A 19,751-nucleotide genomic window follows, 5' to 3' on the forward strand; every position below is an offset into this window, starting at 1 on the left:
ACTGCACCTTTGCGGTGCCACAGCAACGCCACGTATATTTCTTGGACGAGCTGTCCAGTTTGTAAGTTTTGTAGATTATTATTAACATACCCACAATGTGGGAAAAATCTTGCCAAAGTTAAAGAAAACAGTTAACAATAATAATAATCTGAACATGTTTATTCAACTTCTACATTATATTTTAGGTTTCAAGGCGGGAATGAGTTTGTGCTGCTTGTTGGAGATCAGCTAATAGACAGGTTCACAGACAACAACAACATGACATGACCCGACCAGCGCTGCAAGAAGTCATGCGCTCACTTCAGGAGTATATTTAAACGTGCTGCAGCTATATCAAATTCTTGTTTTTATTTTAGGATGCTAAAAATATATTATACCTCTATTAAAAATATACATCTATAATATAAAAATATGCATCCGATTTCCTATTTCTCGTTTTATTTTTCTTTCCCTATGGTAATTAACTATTAGCGTAATCAGGCTGTGAAGTGAGTTCCTGGGTTCGATTTCCAGGCCAAGCAACATTTTATCTCGGTGTTTCTAACATGAGTTGCCTGGGATCGGAATCCTCCAAAGAGGGTTGGCGTCAGGTATAGGCCGGTCATAAACACTAATCTGAATCTATTCTACAATATGCATTGACGCCATATTGGAGTGAGATAATGGTAGGTGGAATTAAAGATTAGGTAATCCATGTAATAGAATAAGTCGTAAGTCAGAAAAATATATAAGTACACAAAAGGTCAGGTAACATAATATGCTCCGTGGAAAAACTTATATTCCGTCATATTATCTTTTTAAGTTTTATTGGAGTTTCGTCTTATCAGATATGTTAGTACCTATCATCTTATGATGGCAATTAAAGCTAAGTGAAAAGAATGTCCAATAATTACTTATAGCAATAACAAGTAGGTTCTGCAATATTGACCTTAATTAGGCACGTAGTTACTTTCTGCCGTACATTATTGCAGTCCATACTTAACCTCAAAATAACTGCGTTATAAAAGTTCTGATTACTCCGAACTCTCATCGAATATCCAATTGTTTTCAATTTGTATAAGAATTAGAATATATTCCCTATAGTTTAGTGAAGGTTTTGTACAGACGCAAGCGTAGCCCATCTTTCATACAAAAATGGGCATTCTCCTTTATTTTATATCCATAAGCCTTATAAAAATATTTTTTACAAAAAATTAAACCGCCTTCAAAAACCACTCAAAACCAAAAAATAATTTCACATAACAAGTATATATTGGATACTAATTTTGGAGTCGGTGCCTAATTAAAATTGCTATTTAGCTATAGTGCGTAGTCCATCTATGAGCTAAATTTCTTTCATGTGAAATTATTTTTTGGTTTTGAGTGGTTTTTGAAGGCGGTTTAATTTTTTGTTTAAATTATTTTTATTTTTTGCTTTTTTGTGTTAGTAAAAAATAGACCGTCTCAACTGCATAGTTGTGTTTCGCTCACGATACGACTATCGCGCTGAGGAGTTACACCTCTGAGTACCACTGAAAAGGGGAAAAGGTATGATGCTATATATATGTATGTAAGAAGTAGATTCAAGCAAACCTAACGCAAAAACACAACTGATATATTTGGCTCACAGTACAACTTTCGCGCTGTGGTGTAACACCTCTGCCTACCCCTGAAAAGGGGAAAAGGTGTGATGCTATATATATGTATGTATGTAAGAAGTAGAGTCAATAAAACACAACTGATATGTTTCACACACAGTACGACTATCGCGATGAAATGTTACGCCTCTGCCTACCCCTGACACGGGGAAAAGGTGTTATGCTATATGTATAAGTATGTGAGAATAAAGCGGCGATAGCCTAGTTGGGTGTGGAACGGACTGCCGAGACGAATGTCCGCAGGTTCAAATCCCCAAGGGCATACACCTCTGACTTTTCTAAAAAATCATGTGTGTATTCTTTGTGAATTTATCGTTCGCTTTAACGGTGAAGGAAAACATCGTGAGGAAACCTGCACATGTGAGAAGTTCTCTATAGGAATTTCGAAAGTGTGTGAAGTCTACCAATCCGCACTAGGCCAGCGTGGTGGACTAAGGCCTTAATCCCTCTCAGTAGTAGAGGAGGCCCGTGCTCAGCAGTGGGCAAGTATATAATACAGGGCTGATATTATTATTATTATATGTGAGAAGTACAGTCAACCAAACTCAATGCAAAAACATAACTAAATACGTCACAGGAAAGCTAAATTCGCGATTTCGTTTTCTTGGACGGCATAATTATTCTAGTTTTTTTAATTTTAAAACCAAACTACCGAAGCGATGTTGAAAAAATTTTTATGGGACCAATCTGGAGAGAAATTCTTTCGAATAAAAAAAGAATTTTCTAAATCGGTTCATAAATGAGCGAGTTCTGAGGTAACAAACATACAAAAAAAAAAAGAAAAAAAATATATATTCACGTCGAATTGATAACCTCCTCCTTTTTTTTGAAGTCGGTTAAAATGTAGAAATAAAAAGAACATCTTATAAAAAATATTTTATTTTATCGTTTTATTTCATCACGTTCGCTTATTTACATAGAAACTTAAAATTATAATTATCTAATTGTCATATCACACTACCGACTCATTCAGTCTTCTCGGAAACTTGTTCAGATTCTTTAACTTCTTCCTTCATTTCTGAGTCCTTTTTTAATTCTAAGGGCGTGTCTAGCCGGCTGTCGCTGTTGTTACTATCCCCTGAAAAATAAAATATTACCAATTACTATTGTATCACCAAAACAGTCTTAGGTGGACCTACATAGAGTGCTATAATTTTATGTTAACATGAAAAAAAAACGACATACATTAGAAAATCTATCAAAAATTGCGTTATGTATTACTTGAACATCCCCTTAGTAAATACAGAAACTCTTTCTATTTAGTAAAAATGCAGTTTGTTTTTTTCTCTACCAATCATATATATTGAAAGCGGCGATAGCCTAGTTGGGTGTGGAACGGACTGCCAAGACGAATGTCCGCAGGTTCAAATCCCAAGGGCACACACCACTGACTTTTCTAAAAATCATGTGTGTATTCTTTGTGAATTTATCGTTCGCTTTAACGATGAAGGAAAACATCGTGAGGAAACCTGCACATCTGAGAAGTTCTCGATAGGAATTTCGAAGGTGTGTGAAGTCTGTCAATCCGCACTAGGCCAGCGTGGTGGACTAAGGCCTAATTCCTCTCAGTAGTAGAGGAGGCCCGTGCTCAGCAGTAGACAAGTATATAATATAGGGCTGATATTATTATTATTATTAATCATAGATATTAAATATTATCATTATTATGAGTACAGTGATTATATTTAATAAATAAGTTCAGAATTATATAGTTAATGTGTATAAAGTAAGTATAAATTATTATATTTATCCACTACAATAAACATTACTTTAGAACTTGAACTTTATGCTCCTGAACGATTAATGTTAGCAATGTAAGAAAATGGTATATTGCTAAAATATCTTTAGACTAGCATTTAAATTTTCCTACGGTGAACTGTTGAATAAATAAAATGGTTAGTAATTCAAATATAATTACGATCAGTCGTGTGCCTCAACCCTTATGTCACGGCTGTCGTCAGATCGACAAACTATCGGCCAAATAACCAATTTTGAATGAACAGTAGATTTGGGTTTGAAACCATGCAACGGTAATCAACAATTTCATGTTTTGTTTAAAAAACTATATTTACTTATACATTACATCATGCGCAGATTTTTATAGAGTAATAAACCTTTAGCAATGTGGCAACGAGTTATGTTTTAAACAGTGAACGATTAATGTGTTATGCGTGTTCAATGTACCTATTACAAGTGTAATCCGTTAAAATGACACGCACGACTAGGTAGATGAAACGAGTTATTTGTAATATTTTGGTAGGTGAATGGCTTTATAGCTGCATATAAACAAAAAATATAAAGTAACGCACTGGCTGTACGGTATGCGGTTCTTTGACATTTGTCGCAAAAAAATATCTATTTAAAAATATGGAAAAAAAAACTGCAAATCGTAAAAATTATTTATGTATAGTATGTTGATAGGTAAATGTGCTTGTCAATGTTCTGAGTAAATGATGTACGCTGCTCAATTTCGACCAATGGTAAGTAGTAATAAGTTTTTTTTTTTTGGAGGGTAGCTGATACACGAGTCAGTGGGATTCTGTATTTAAACCTTTTAAAAAAAATCAGGAAATCTCTATATTACTATAATTCCTATTGAATTGTGTTCTGTATATTCTTAGTGGTGTCGGTAAGTGTTTTGTGTATTAATTAGTCCTTGTTACTATCTCATATAGTAACAATGGACATATCACCTCGGACCCCCCCGATCCCCCGGATATTTCCCAAACGGTTGCTATGGATGTTATTTCCTCCCTGCACCCTGATACTAGTGTGGCTAGACAATCGGCCTATAAACGCCAAAGCGATGACTCCTCGGAGACAATCATCCCTACCAAAAAAACTAGTTCAGCACAACCGGTCCTTGAATGCCCTTCCATTCAAACCTCATTCACTCACACAAGTTACAAGGAACTTTTGAGTTCTTACCCTGATTCAAGCACAGGACCATTTATCGTTCATGTGTCTCGTGTTGAAACTGATCCTTCATCTGGATCGACCATCAGACCCATTAATTTTGGCCAGTTTTTGTTCAAGCATAAAATACCAAACATAATGAAAAATGCGGTAAAAAAAGTGGGTCGCAATAGAATTTCTATTGAATTTCTTACTGCTGTTGACGCAAATAATTTTTTAATTAATCCTACTTTATCACTCAATAATTATGTTTCTTCAATCCCCTCATACAATGTGACCCGGTTGGGAGTAGTTCGAGGAATTCCTGTTGAGGTTTCCATGGATGACTTCATTAAATACATAGAAGTTCCAGATGGATGTGGTAAAGCGATTAAAGCGAGACGACTCAGCAGAAAGGTAATTACAGATGGTGCTCCTAGTTGGCTACCAACTCAAACTATTGTAATTACATTTCTGTCACAAAAATTACCCTCTTACGTATATTACTTCTATAACTCTCTTCCTGTGGATATATATATACTTCCCACAATTCAATGTCTTAACTGCTGCGGTTTTGGTCACATTAAAAATCCAATGTCGGTCAAAAACTAGATGTTATAAATGTTCTCTTCCACACCCAGGTGACTCATGCTCGGTGGACATGCAATCTGCTAAATGTACTTCCTGTTCTGGTAGTCATTTTGCCACACACAAAAGCTGTCCTGAACATGACAGACAAAAAAATATAAAAATGCTCATGTCTAGGGACAATGTGTCTTACGACATGGCATCCTCCCATTTTAAACCTAATAACTCTTATTCACAAGCTATCAAAGCTGCTCCTAATCTATCTTCCCCAATTAATATGCCTTCTCCTTCACCCAATAATTCACCTCCTGAACGTTCTTCATACAATAAAACTACTTTCTCCTCCACTCGATCCCGAGCCCCATTAGGTAAGAGCTATAATAGAGTGTTACATTCTGATATTACTTCTGATCCTGCCTCTTCACAACCAAATGGCTGCGCTTTGAATACTCCTGTAGATGACTCTCTCCCAGAAAGTAACCTTCTAGAAGGTCTTATAAATCTAGTATTCACTATTATATCCACATATTCTGATTGCTTACCGACCAACGTTGCCAATAAATTACAATTAATTTTTTCCCTTGTTAACAATGGATCCAATAAAGATTCTTCAGTGGAACAGTAAGAGTATCCGCAATAAGAATCATGAAATTTCTCTTATGATTTCTAAATATTCCCCATCTATCCTTGCTATTTCCGAGACTTGGCTTGTCCCCGGCTCTCATTTTCGAGTCCCTGGGTTTGCAGGTTTTCGGGATGACAGGGACGATGGCTATGGGGGAAGTGCTTTATTTGTAAGTCAGTCCCTCATTTATACCCAGTTAGCTGTTCCTCCTCATAGTCAAAACTTTAATGTCGTGGCTGTGAGGTGTTTTAACATTTCTTTTGTTTCTATTTACATCCCTCATCCTTCTTCCTTCGTATTCCTTGAACTTCGTTCTATTTTATCTTCCCTCCTAGTCCTATTATAATCATGGGCGATTTTAATTGCCACCATACATCATGGGGGTCCTATCGGTGTGACCGTGTCTCCTTTCCTCTTCTCGAAATATTGGATGATTTTAATTTTTGTGTTATCAATGATGGGTCTCCTACCCGTCGTGTTTAACCTTCTCAGAATCCAAAGAGTGTTGTAGATTTATCCATTTGTTCTGCATCTCTTGCGTCTCTACTACATTGGGAAATAAGTCCCCACAGTTTTAGCAGTGACCATTTTCCAATTGTTATCTCCGTCCCACTTAATTTTCCTCTTCAAAATCCCTTCTCCCCTCTCCTCAAATATCGTTTATCTGGGGCTGACTGGCCATCATATGTAGCATCCCTCGATTCTCAATTAAATGTTATATCTGGCAATAGTAATTTACACCCTTTAGATGCATATAATAAATTAGTTGAGGCGATTTCTTCGTCTGCAGACTCTCACATTCCACTTAAAAAAGGCAAATCATCCAAAAAGTCGCCGCCATGGTGGGATGCAGAGTGCACGAGCATTATTCACCAACGCCACAAAGCTGAAATTAAATATAACTCTTCAATGACGACAGAGAATTTCATTTCTTTTCAACAAATGTCGGCCCGTTCCCGCAGATTATTATCCCTTAAAAAAAAGCAGGGTTGGATGCGGTTTTGCGAAAGTCTGTCACCCAAATTCCCTTCATCATATGTTTGGAGTCAAATAAAAAGGTTTAGATCTGCCCGTAATTTTTCTAATACCCCATCCAATGATCCTTCCACTTGGATCGACTCATTTGCTTCTAAAATTGCCCCTCCTTCAGTCCCAGACTTTTCCTGTCTTCCCCTCTTATATCCTCCTCTTCCTTCAACTCACCCCTAGCATCCCCATTTTCGTTTGAAGAATTGCAATTGTCTTTAGACGGCCTTGTCGACTCTTCTCCTGGGCTTGATGGCATTCCCTATTCATTCTTGACAAGAGCTAATGATAACTGCAAACAGTTTTACCTAAAACTGATTAATCATTTTTTTGAAACTGGTGTTGTTCCCGATGCATGGAAAACACAAATTATTGTACCTCTTCTCAAACCAGGTAAAAATCCTCTTCACTCTTCTTCATATAGACCCATAGCCCTCTCCTCTATATTACTTAAAATTTCAGAACATTTGCTCAAACATCGATTGGATTGGTTCATGGAGAACTCAGGCAAATTGTCAGATACGCAGTTTGGATTCAGGAAAGGAATGAGTACTCTAGACAGTCTTAGCATTCTTACAACTGATATTTACCGCTCTTTCCAAAACAAAGAAGTACTTTTAGGTGTCTTTTTAGACATCACTTCTGCATATGATAATGTTCTTCTTCCGGTTCTCAGAGAAAAACTTCTAAAGCTGAGTGTCCCTGAGAAGATGGTACATTTCATATTTAATTTGATGACGAGCAGATCAGTGGTAATTAAAATCAATAACACATTCTTACCCCTAGAACTGTCTGGAAAGGCCTACCTCAAGGTTCAGTACTGAGTCCTCTGCTTTACAACATTTATACCTATGATCTTGATGTAGTGGTGAACAGTTACTGTCAAGTCCTACAATACGCAGATGACCTCGTACTTTACTCATCTTCCAAATTTATCCACTGTGTAGAATCTGACTTAAACCAGGCACTAGCATATCTGGGTGATTGGTTAAATGTTCATGGTCTCACCCTATCAACATCAAAATGCAATTCAGTGTTGTTTACAAAAAAAAGAAATATTCCCCCTGTTAAAATCCTTATTGATGACGAAGTCATTACTCAGGTCTATCAAACAAAATTTCTAGGCATTATACTAGATTCGAGGATGACCGGTATCCCCCATTGCCTTTACATTTCCCAAAAATGTGAAAAAATGATTAACATCTTGCGTTCCCTGTCTGGAGTTTGGTGGGGGTCACATCCTTACTCTCAAAAATTGCTATACAATGCAATTATCAGAAGTCACCTGGATTACGGTTGTTTTCTGCTAGACCATTGTAATAAGGCAGGTTTGAATAGTTTGGATAAAATACAAGCTAGATGTTTACGTATAATTATGGGGGCTATGAAATCTACTCCTATCAATGCCATGCAAGTGGAGTGCGTTGAACCCCCCCTTCATATCCGTCGCCAGTACCTGTCTGACAGATTTTTTCTTTAAAATTGTTCAATCTACTTCTCACCCTCTTTTAGATAAACTTAGAACTCTTTCACAGTCACTTCCAAGTAATCCACGGTCCATGCCTTGTCTTCTTCTTAGTTTCCGCAGTTTTTCTCAATTATCTTGCCCAACGTTCCAATCCTCACTTAGTCCTTTGTACTCCCTTCCTTATAAGGCCCTAATTTTTAAACCCTCTGTCCTTCTCAATTTCGGCATAAATAAAGGTACAATTGAGGCAAACATTGTTTTTAATGAGATATTGAATTCAAAATGGGAGGGTTGGTTACCAATGTTTTGCGATGCCTCTAAATTATCAGATGACGCGTGCGTGGGTTCGGCTGTTTGGATTCCTAATTCACGCATCATACTTTCTTTTAAATCTCCTCCCTGTACCTCTGTATTTACAGGGGAATCTATAGCAATACTTGAAGCTGTTCGATTTGCCCAATCGCATAAATTAGATAAATCTATAATTTTTCCGACTCTTTAAGTAGTCTTCAGGCCATAATGTCCAATCCATTCCGCTCCAAATCTAAATTCCCTATTACCTTGAAAATAAGACAGACATTGTTTGAGTGTGCTCTACATAACCTTAAAATAGTACTGGCCTGGATTCCAGGCCATGAAGGGATTCATGGCAATGAAACTGTGGACTCCTGTGCAAAATTTGCGACTCAGAGTGGTTCCTTGGAATACTACAATTACTTCAGCCAAGACTTATGTCTTTTGTCCCGTACTCGACTAACTCGCACATGGAATGAGCAGTGGCGGGTATCTAAATCGGTGAAGGGAAAATACTATGGAGACATTGTTCCAGATATCCCAGTCAAACCATGGTTTTTCAAGTTCCGTCAATTGGAGAAAACTGCTATTTCCACTATCTGTCGTCTTCGTTTCGGCCATGCATGCACCCCGATTCATCTGGCAAAATTAAGGGTTAGAGACCATTCACTTTGTGAATGTGGCTTGGAGGAAGGAAGCGCCGATCATTTATTCTTTAATTGTCCCAAATTACGATATTAGTGTTGCCCAAATGCAAGAACAAGACGAGACTTAGCCAGTCTTGGTCTTGGTCTTGCGCCAATACACCTGATCTTGGTCTTGGTCTTGGTCTTGCGCTCCCAGTCTTGGTCTTAGTCTTGGTCTTGCAGCAAGAGTCTTGCAAGTCTTGCAATTACCTATTAGTCTATTACTATTTATTAAAGTTTACTTTAAATCTTAGAAAAACGTATTAGAATTGGAACATTGTGAGCTTGAATTAACATAGCCATAGTAAAGATCAAGCAGATTAATAAATAACTGAAGATTTGATAAGAAATTCGAAAAATCAACTGACCTATATGTCGTTTTCCATGGAAGTAACTGTTTCTTAATAAACATTTATGATTTATAAGCTTACATTTGCTAAAACATGTAAAAACAAATTAATTACAATAACTTGACTGTATTTTAAAGAACAATACTTATCTGTCTAGAAAGAGATTGAACCTTCAACTTATAAGAAATTTATTTATTTACTCTTAAAATTCGAAATTATTTTGCATGAGTATACCTACGCCCTATGGCGGCAATCAAATAGTGTCAAATGTTATGATTTCGGCGTGGCGGCAACGATTGTTTTAGATTTCAAAAGAAGCCGCCGGCGCGTGTATCATAACCATGTACTTCCGAAAAGCGGCAAATTTCTTTGAGAAGTAAGTACAAAACCTTTGATGCCGCATTATCAAAGTGCCGATGGTTAAAACATAGCTATGCATGCACTCAGTTTGATTTTAATAGATATGTTTTTATTCGCTATGTTTATGGTATTAGTCGTAATGCGCATAGGTCCAGTTTTTCATATTCTTTGATACAGTTTTTGCGTCTCATAGAATTCCTAAGCGTACCTACCTATACACCGAACTGTTACACCTAACTACTCAGTGAAATAGCGCTAGAGTCCTAGCTGCAAGACGCAAGAGTCTTGCAGGCTATGTCTTGTTCTTGCTCAAGTCTTGCACGGTCAGTCTTGGTCTTGGTCTTGCTAAAAATACGCGGTCTTGTTCTTGGTCTTGGTCTTGCAAAAACGCAAGAACAAGACCAAGACTGCAAGACCAAGACTGAATTTGGGCAACACTATACGATATCCCCTATATAATATTCTTCCTGATAACGTCTCCCGCCCCACTAGTTTCAAGTGTATCCTCTCCTTAGTAGACTCTCCCTTTGTTAGACAGCTATGTAAATTTATAGAAATTAACAAAATAAAGTTATAACATAGGTAACTGTCTAAGTCTAAAGTCCTTTCTAACTTTTTAGTCATAAGTGTCAAATGTTTCTGTACGTTTAGTTATATCTAATGCATGTGGTGTTATTTATTTATTGGTTTGAAATAATATTTATATGCGTGATGTCTACTTATCATATACATGTTGTTGTAGATCACTAACATTTGGGGAAAACATCAATTCAATACGCTACGAGGGAAAAAAAGAGAGTCAACTGTCACTCAATAACTGTCTTAACGTAGTGGTTATATCCTATGGAACTGTCAAATCCCCTTCGTTTATCTTCTCCCATTAACAAAAGTCTTCATCATAAAGACATTCAACTTTAATACCCAGATTAATACCTCAGTAATCTGCAGTCTGAAACAACGTGACATTGGCGGAATAGCTTCATAATCAAGCTCGTCGCCAGTAATCAAAGAAGAAGAAGAAGAAGAAGAAGAAGTAGTAATAATTCTTTAAATTTAGGTCCTTATCTATGATCTACATACATATTATATTTATTACGAGTTACGACCGCCGAGCAATAAACAACTAGAAAGATCTTTCATAGACACGAAAATGGACGGTAAAAAATATCAATCAATTAAAACTATTTCCCTGACGGTCACCGCGCGTCATCGACGAACAATGGAAAAAACGTAAAGGCTTTTTATATACGGGGCGAAAAAACCTTTTATAAACATGTGAGTACCTATAGCTTTCACATTGAATTAAAAATATGAATTTTCTTAATTAAGAACCGTGATGACATGACTGCTTACGTACGTATTGTAGGTACTTTGTATTTTTAAATTGTATTTGATGAAGTAGTTCTTTGTGGTTCCTACATAAAATAAATTGGGACAGTTTTTACTTGCGACAACTTGAAAACCACTTTCTAAATTTGTTAGTTTTTTTTTATTATTGCCCTAGTAGGCAAACGAGCAAGCGGACCGCCTGATGCTAAGCAGTATCCGTCGCCCATGGACTACAATGTCAGAGGCACAGCCAAGCTGTTGCTTAACGCTAAGCAATAGAAGCATTTCTTTTTCAGGATATGATGATTGCTAAAATTGATCTTTTTTATTTAACACCAATTCATAAAATAACGTATAGTTAAAATGATAACTAAGAATTGAATAGGTAGGTACATGATACTTCCTTAAATTTTAAAATTTGTTGACCACAGATAGCTATTGCCTATAACCCTTGCGACTTAACTGTACATCTCGCCGCGCCGTTTGTTAAAAAAGTTAATGTCGTGAATTTATTTTTTACGATTTATTTATTGCAATTGATTGACAAGACGAGCATGTCGCTAGCCTGACGGTAAGGTTGCATGGGGTGTTTTTTATCATGTGTTTTTGGTGTACCTATTTTTAATAATACCTTATCGTGAAGACAAAATGCCAATTTACATCAAACCTTAGTTTTCCTTGTGAATATAAATTGCGTACCTTGTTTACGAAAGTAGAACAAAATTCCGTTTTCTACTGTTGTGGACACGTATAAGGAAAACAAAATTTACAAACAAGCCAGGCATGAGATTTTCCAGACCTCAAATAACAGAATGCGCCACAACTTTGGTAAGCCATTATATCGTCGTTGTAGGTGGAGAACTAAATAACTCGGTTTTTGGCCATTTTGGACTTTCATCACTTTTGTGTTGCCCAAAACATGGCGCATATTTTGGCCTAACAAGCATTTCATTATATTATCCCGTTTCGAAATTATAGCTATTTTTATGTTAAAAGTGGAGAAATAAATATATTTATATAATATATATTTTGTTGTAGAAAAAGTAAATAATTAAATAATAAAATCAATAAACTGCGACTTATAATCTGTTCAATAGTAAAGAAATTAAATAAAATGAGTTGTTTAATTCTTCCTCGAGTCTATTGTTTGTAAACAAAATTAATCAAGTGTGTAGAAGAACTAAACAACTTGATTTGTTTAATTTAGACATTGAAAATCCTAATGGTATTCACTTTAATAAACTCTATAATTGTAATTATTTAACCTTATAATTACTTTACCATATGGTTTCTAGTGTGGCAAAACTAAATAACTATACGAGTTATTTAATTTATTTCAGCAAACTTACAAAACATTGTTGTGGCAGAATTAAATAAGAAGTTTTTATTTTTTTATATTTTTATTCTTGAGGTCAGAGATTTTTTTGTTAATGCATAATATAATAGATAATAAGACCCAATATATATAAAAATACCGACATTAAAATTATTCATAGTTTTTAGTAATGCTTAAAAATAACGAAAAAAAACAGTTAATCGCGTTTTTCTCGAAACTAGAAATTTTGAGTTATTTAGTTCTCCACCTACAACGACGATATTATACTGCTTTGCTCATTGTCATAACTCATAACCCAGAAAAACACAAACAATTTCCACCGTGTTAAATACAACATAAAGCAATGTCGAAAAATTGGCTACCCGCTAGTTTGAAAACAGGTACATTGTTACCACTACCATACAAATACCTACAACAAATTTTATCGACAAAGATCCTTGATGTAAGGAAACTGTAGTTAAAACAGCTAACGCAACTTAAAACAAATATACCACCATGTTAAACAACACAAAGTTAAGTCATTAATCGTGACATCCCAATAGGGAACTCCAGTATACAATACTGGATACTACCACAAAGAATTCCATCATGTTAGCGACACTGGACAACACAAAACGACGTGGATACCTGAAGGTTGGTGCCAAGTGTGTTTATGGCGCTATTCACAGCAGTGGACGCGGTGGTAATGCTCGTGTTAACCGTTGTTCCTATTGTGCCGACCAATGTTGTCACAAATGTAAGCCATTGTGCTATCGTCCAATAAAAAAATACATAGTTGCATCGTGAACTTAATTATGCATTATCGTATTTTGTTTGGAAACAGAAAAAATCTACATGGGATTTGAAACTAAAGTAGTAAGTAAAAATCTCATGATTATTGTAATAAGATATAGGAAGAACTACTTGAACTTACTTACTTTAAGAGTTAATTGAAAAGGCAAGTAAAACGTTAACGAGAAAAGAGTTTGGTAAATTGAAATTATAACTTACCAGAGTTGTTGTTGTTGTTGTTGCCTTGATTTGGTCTTTGATGGAAACCACCTTTTTCTTGTCCAGCTTCATCTTTTTCGTCATAATTTTGTTCAAGTTCGGGTTTTACTTCTTGGGGTTTAACTGCTTCCAATTTTACCTCTTCCACCTTAACATCTTCAGGTTTGATCTCTTCCACCTTAACATCTTCAGGTTTGATCTCTTCAGCTTTGACCTCTTCAGGTTTATCCTCTTCCGACCTCACGGCTTCTACAACCGCTGTCTCAACGTCCTTTTGTTTATCAACAAGGGGCTGTTTTCCAGAAGCTTTTTAGTTGGATTAGAACTAGGCTCGGGCTTGACTGCGATTTCTTCTGGCTTTACAGGCCCTGGAACCACGTTGCTGCCTTGAGGTGCAGGGTTTGCTTGCGGCGCTTCTGCTGGCTTTTGGGTGGACTGAGCGCCCGGCCTTTGAATCAAGTTCACAATGCTTGTGATAATAGGGAAAGGTGGAATCCCGAATGGACCGGTGGGAGCTTGTGTGGGAGAGTCATTTTGCACATTCTGTGGTGTTTGGTTCGGGTTGAACAAGTTGTTGAAAGATGTCTGGATGTTTTGCCATGCTGATGGACGCGCTGTCGTTGCAGAACCGACAGGTGTGTCTGCTAGAGGAGTCGCTGCATTCTGTGGGAATAGATTTGGCAGGCTTGGGAGAGTAAAGTTCGGTCGATAGTCAACGACAAAATTGTTAACTGCTGTGCTCATGTTGTTCAAGCTGGTAGTCATCGAACTTTGCATGTTAGTCACTAATTGACCTAGTAGTTGTAATATGTTTGTTGGTTGAGCAGGTGCGGCTGTGGAGGATGAACCCGCGTTGCCCGCTTCATTCGTCCCTTCTTCCTTCAGAGTTGCAACTACCTGGACACCTTCGGATAAACTTTGGACTCCGGCCTTAAAATTGCTTTCCAAATTGTTGAGTCCGGCTTCGATATTTTGGATTTTCTTTTCAGCAGCCTTTTCCTCTTCCAGACTAAGTGGCTTGGAATCTGGCTTCAAAAGGAGTTGAAGCGTGTCATTGAGTTTTTGTAGTTGAGACGAGAAACTTTCCTGTAAATTATTGATACTGTTTTGGATGTTGTTAATCTGTTCATTATTCGCGTACCAATTTTGGATTCCGTTCGTTACGTCCTGGAAGCCTTCTTTTAATACAACTTTGGACTCTTGTATTTCTTCTTTCACTGAAGATACCATACGTTGCGCGTCTTCATAATATTCAGGGTTTTGGGTTTCGTGTTCCTGATGCTGCGGTGGGCCAGGATCCTTCAAGTCTACTAACAGCCTCTTAACCTCGATTTCTTCAGGTTCATCTTCAGTTGGCGCGTTGTTTACTACCGGCTGTACATCAACGATGACGGCGACGGGGATGTCCTCCACTTTCGCATTATTTTTCAGATTGTTCTCGACGTCGATGATCGTGTTAGCTGGCTCGACGAGTTCTGGCTCACTGGAGACGTTTTCTGCGGGTGGTTTTCCATCGTCAATGACGAGTTTCTTTTCCGACTGCACGTCGGGGAGCGACGCAGAGTGCGCGCCGACGGCGAGCAGCGCAAGTAGTATGGGCGCGTACAGTCTCATGGTAGTTGCGCGGCACACTAAGGCCTTCGGGTGGGGTTCCACATTTATACGAGCTGAGTAACGGTGCCCGCAGCCGCATGTTTACGCTTTCCGTCAGTTCGGACCGCGCTAAATGTTTTTGTCACTATTTGTGTTAAAGTACAGCGGGGTCTAGGCGTCCCGCGATACTTTGCTACCTGGTTACAATCACTATTTTGTTTTAGAGAAATGACACACTTAATCCGTAATTTTTTTGATCTGCTCATAAATTTTGTTATTTTCTACAAAATTAAGGAAGAAGCGAAATTGTATTCTCGAGAATGAATCCATAAATGTCTATATTTGGTATATTTTATTGTATTTAGATTAAAGTTTGATATCGAAGGCAGATAATAAAATATATTATTTTGTGTAACATCGGCTCTGTTACGGAGAATTACATGAATATAAAATTAAAACAAACCAAACCCGTTTGCTTTACAAATACCGGCCCAGGGCCCAGCCGGCCCTACGAGTTTTGTGCTTTTTAAAATACAAAGTATTATGCAGTTGCACACGAAAATTTCCTCTAAGTGACGCGTATAATCTGATTATATTTACCTAACACATTCCAATAACTTACGGGAATATTATTTCGAACATATAATCACTATTGAGACCCTGTAGAAGTTACAGAATTAGTACTAAAGTGCATCCATTGTTTGTTGAGAATACCATTTCATAAATATATGGAAAGCTAATCGCTATGAAGAGCACGATTCCAAATAACTCACGTGCTTTCAAACCATACGCTACATCATTGATACTTTGTAAACCAAATATAGACTAGACAGTATGCGTGCCAGTTATCTCGGTCGGTGGGTCTCAAGTTCTATTCACGGTCAAGGATAAAAGTCGCCAGCGGTTACGTGGGCCGCTTATTATGCAGCATACACAGTAGTGACGACAAACTCAATATAAATACGGTGATTTCTTAAACGAGGTATGTGGTTCTCCCGATATATTTGGGAGATAACTTAATCTTCCCTGGATCGCATATGGTGCACACAGGACTGAGAGACCTGGTACTGTAGGTTCTAGGTGTTCGTACTCTGTTTCATGTAAATAATTTAGTTCCTTAAGTCTATAATTTAATATCGCCTAGCCCATTTCGCGACTGGTCTGCATACCCTTTTCTGGCTAAGATAAAGATGTAATCCGCTTAACCTACTCGGCAAAGAAACTATCCACAGTTCATCACTAAAACCGAATTTAAAACAGCAAAAAATACCCAAAAAACAGGTTTGTTAGAATTCGTATATTCGATATCTAGCTTACAAAAAAGCTATACTAGAAGGCAAGGGGGTCAAACGCGTCTTCTCATTCGCTCCACTAAACTAGATACAAACACGAACAGGGATCTGCATTTATAAAGACAACAAATAAACGCGCGAACGGTTTTTGCACATGATTGTCAAGTTTATTTCCGCGAATCGCGGGATGTAAGTTCGATTCTCAGTAAATGTGGATTTAATTTTTTTTTTGTATCTGCTTATGTAAAAGACTTATTTTCATTGTTTTAATCATGGGATCGACTCGTAGATTAAGATTGAGATCGATAATTGCAATCGTCCGTATTTGATTTGTTTGTGCCAATAAAGTCATCTACGCCAGGATCTAGCCACAATAAAAAGGTACACTAACAAGCACGCTTCACAGTCTCATCAGGTTTTAGTGCATTACACAATTAACAATCAGTTGAGTAATAAGTTTTAACTATTATCATAATACCAGTTACCATGCACAATTATCTTTAACTAGGTTTACCATCACGTACATCCAGTCACGAATAGAGTAACTACTGAACGTTTTGATAGCTTTAGTCTAATCTTTGTCATCAAATTTAGGTAAGAATTTACGAGGAACTCGTATAAAAGCTATGTTGCCAAGTTATAACTTTAAACTGACTTAAACTTTTTGACTGCCTCGGTGGCTCAGTTGTAATTGTACGTGGTACAAGTACGACTAGATAATATTTAATGTCTGCGCAAGCCGAGGGTATTTATATATCTGCATGATGATATCACTGTTTATATGCATTGGTATTATTCATTAGGCTTGTTTTCTATCTATTCCGTTTAATTAATTTTTATTAAATTACAATGGAATGTAGATCTTGATAGGTTGAATATGGTCGATAATGGGTGCGTATGTCAATGAATGATACCGAGGTACTGACTGAATGATTGTGAAGCAATCTCACTTTATCTCATACGCCATCAGAAATCAATAATTTGCTGATAAAGGCTCATAATATTTCGCAGTTTTGCAACGTGTAGATTACAAAGTACTTAATGCGTGGCACTCCGCTGCGCTCGTCACTCTAAGCGATATGATGTGCCCACTAATTATGATGGCTATAATGTCCTTAGAAACAACAGTGCAAGCCGACTGTTGCTTGGTAATCCTATAGCAGGTAAATGTATGAGCGCATTAGATTTTTTTAACGAATACTAAATAACTACTACTAAATTAAATATTATAGTTTGGAACAGCCTAAACAGTCCATGGTATGCGTATCGCATTACCAACACACATAATTTCTCCATAATTTTTAATCAAACTGGGAATATTTAACTTAATGGTCATTCCTCAGTCCACTGATATATTATCAAATTCATTAGCATCAATATTTGATTTAAATATCGAGATGGTACCGTTAAATGTATTTTCTGTGTATGAGTATTGAGAATTCAAAATAATGTGGTATCCAACGTCGATAGCGGTAATTTTAATTTGGTTGCTAATACTTTGATAGCCCTACCAAGTATACGATCGCGTGGAAAAAGCATTTGTTATTACATAGAAAGACATGATTATCATTAATGTTGCCAAAGGATCTTGTTGGTGTGTAATAAGGTCTAAATCATACAAAACAAAAACATTAAGAAGAAAGAACTTTGGTTCAGATCATGTAATATTACTAACATATCCTCATTGGGTATAGCTTCCTCAGCAATATATATTTTGACACCGATCCATGCTGGTCGAATACGGTTTGATGGGCCACCACTCGCTAGAGCATCTGTCGGTAAAATTACTTCGGGTCCGAAGAAGTTAACATTGCCATATAAGATCACTTGTCACTTTTACTCGGCTTTTGACCTCAATAAATAATTACAGATGTAAACTATTAGTAACCACTCAAACGAAAGCATTAGCAAAAATGAAATAGATACTCGTAAGTGTATTTGTTTTAAATAAAGTTACGCTGGTTTTTGAAACTTAAAATGGAGTCCTGGCGGACGAGAGATTAGCCACATATTAAACATATTATTATCTATACCTAGGAATATAATTAATTATAAATGTCTTGATTTACTACTTTTGTCATTTCAGTAAAAAATGACAGACTTTCTATAGGCTAAAAAGCGGCGATAGCCTAGTTGGGCGTGGAACGGACTGCCGAGACGAATGTCCGCGGGTTCAAATCCCAAGGGCACACACCTCTGACTTTTCTAAAAAATCATGTGTGCATTCTTTGTGAATTTATCGTTCGCTTTAACGGTGAAGGAAAACATCGTGAGGAAACCTGCACATTTGAGAAGTTCTCTATAGGAATTTCGAAGGTGTGTGAAGTCTACCAATCCGCACTAGGCCAACGTGGTGGACTAAGGCCTAATCCCTCTCAGTAGTAGAGGAGGCCCGTGCTTAGCAGTGGGCAAGTATATAATACAGGGCTGATATTATTATTATTATATTTCTGTAGGCTCGGTTTCATAAAAAAATAATTTATTGAAACTATTCTTTATCAATACAGGTAAAATACAAGCTATGATTAAATGTGGGGTATTCCCACTTATCCGATAAGTAAAGCCGTTCCAGCCAGTGACAAAGAAATATGAAAATTAATTGATAGTTTAAAAACATGTATTCTAATTTATGAGTGGCCTAGAGTAAGAAGTGACATGTTTAATTACTTTTACTGTTAGTGGGATATAAATTATAAGGATCGTAAATATTCGTTTGTGTCAGCAGGTCGTGGAACATGGAACCTGTTTTTAATAGGATGGCGCTTAATTGACAACTTTTTTTAATGTAGAACGCCGGATTTATGTCTAGTATTTGGGCTATGTGCTTGGGGGTTATGGGTTCGATTTACCACCGCAAAAAACACACTGTATTAGTTTTTTTAAAACACACCTGTCGGTTTATTACATAATATAACCTCGGCGAAGTGGGCGAGAGTGGGCAACAGGAGGGGGGCTCTGATTCCACTCTAGATTCAAGGCAAGTACCTACTTTTAGATATACTCGTGTTAAATTATTGACATTATCAACATTAGATTTTCGTTGCCCAGTCTGATAGATCAAACTTGAGATTTTGCCCCCACCCATTTCATTTTGCAACATTGCAATGTAAAACATTGCTTCTTGCCAAATTCCATGATTCTAGATCACCGGGAAGAAAAGTTTTGATTCCCTTATGATATCGAAAAATGTGCGACATAAAGGATCATATTTTTTGATCACGTTAACTTACAAATTTGTTTTTTCCACCGCTAAAAAAGACCGTAGCACTGAATATTTGGTAT

The 19,751-nt window shown here is 36.9% G+C and overlaps 1 protein-coding gene across 1 annotated transcript; it reads right to left on the reverse strand.

Annotated features, from left to right (window-relative positions):
• Positions 1-2,500: 2,500 nt before the first annotated feature.
• Positions 2,501-15,229, reverse strand: LOC115452672. Its single transcript, XM_037437480.1, has 3 exons — positions 13,585-15,229; positions 13,222-13,343; positions 2,501-2,715 (listed from the first exon to the last, which is right to left on the reverse strand). Exon 1 carries the CDS (start codon positions 15,196-15,198, stop codon positions 13,834-13,836), a length of 1,365 nt encoding a protein of 454 aa, XP_037293377.1. The 5' UTR covers positions 15,199-15,229; the 3' UTR covers positions 2,501-2,715; positions 13,222-13,343; positions 13,585-13,833.
• Between the last annotated feature and the right edge of the window lie 4,522 nt (positions 15,230-19,751).

Source organism: Manduca sexta, chromosome 11, assembly GCF_014839805.1.
Source record: "Manduca sexta isolate Smith_Timp_Sample1 chromosome 11, JHU_Msex_v1.0, whole genome shotgun sequence".
NCBI classification, from domain to species: domain Eukaryota; kingdom Metazoa; phylum Arthropoda; class Insecta; order Lepidoptera; family Sphingidae; genus Manduca; species Manduca sexta.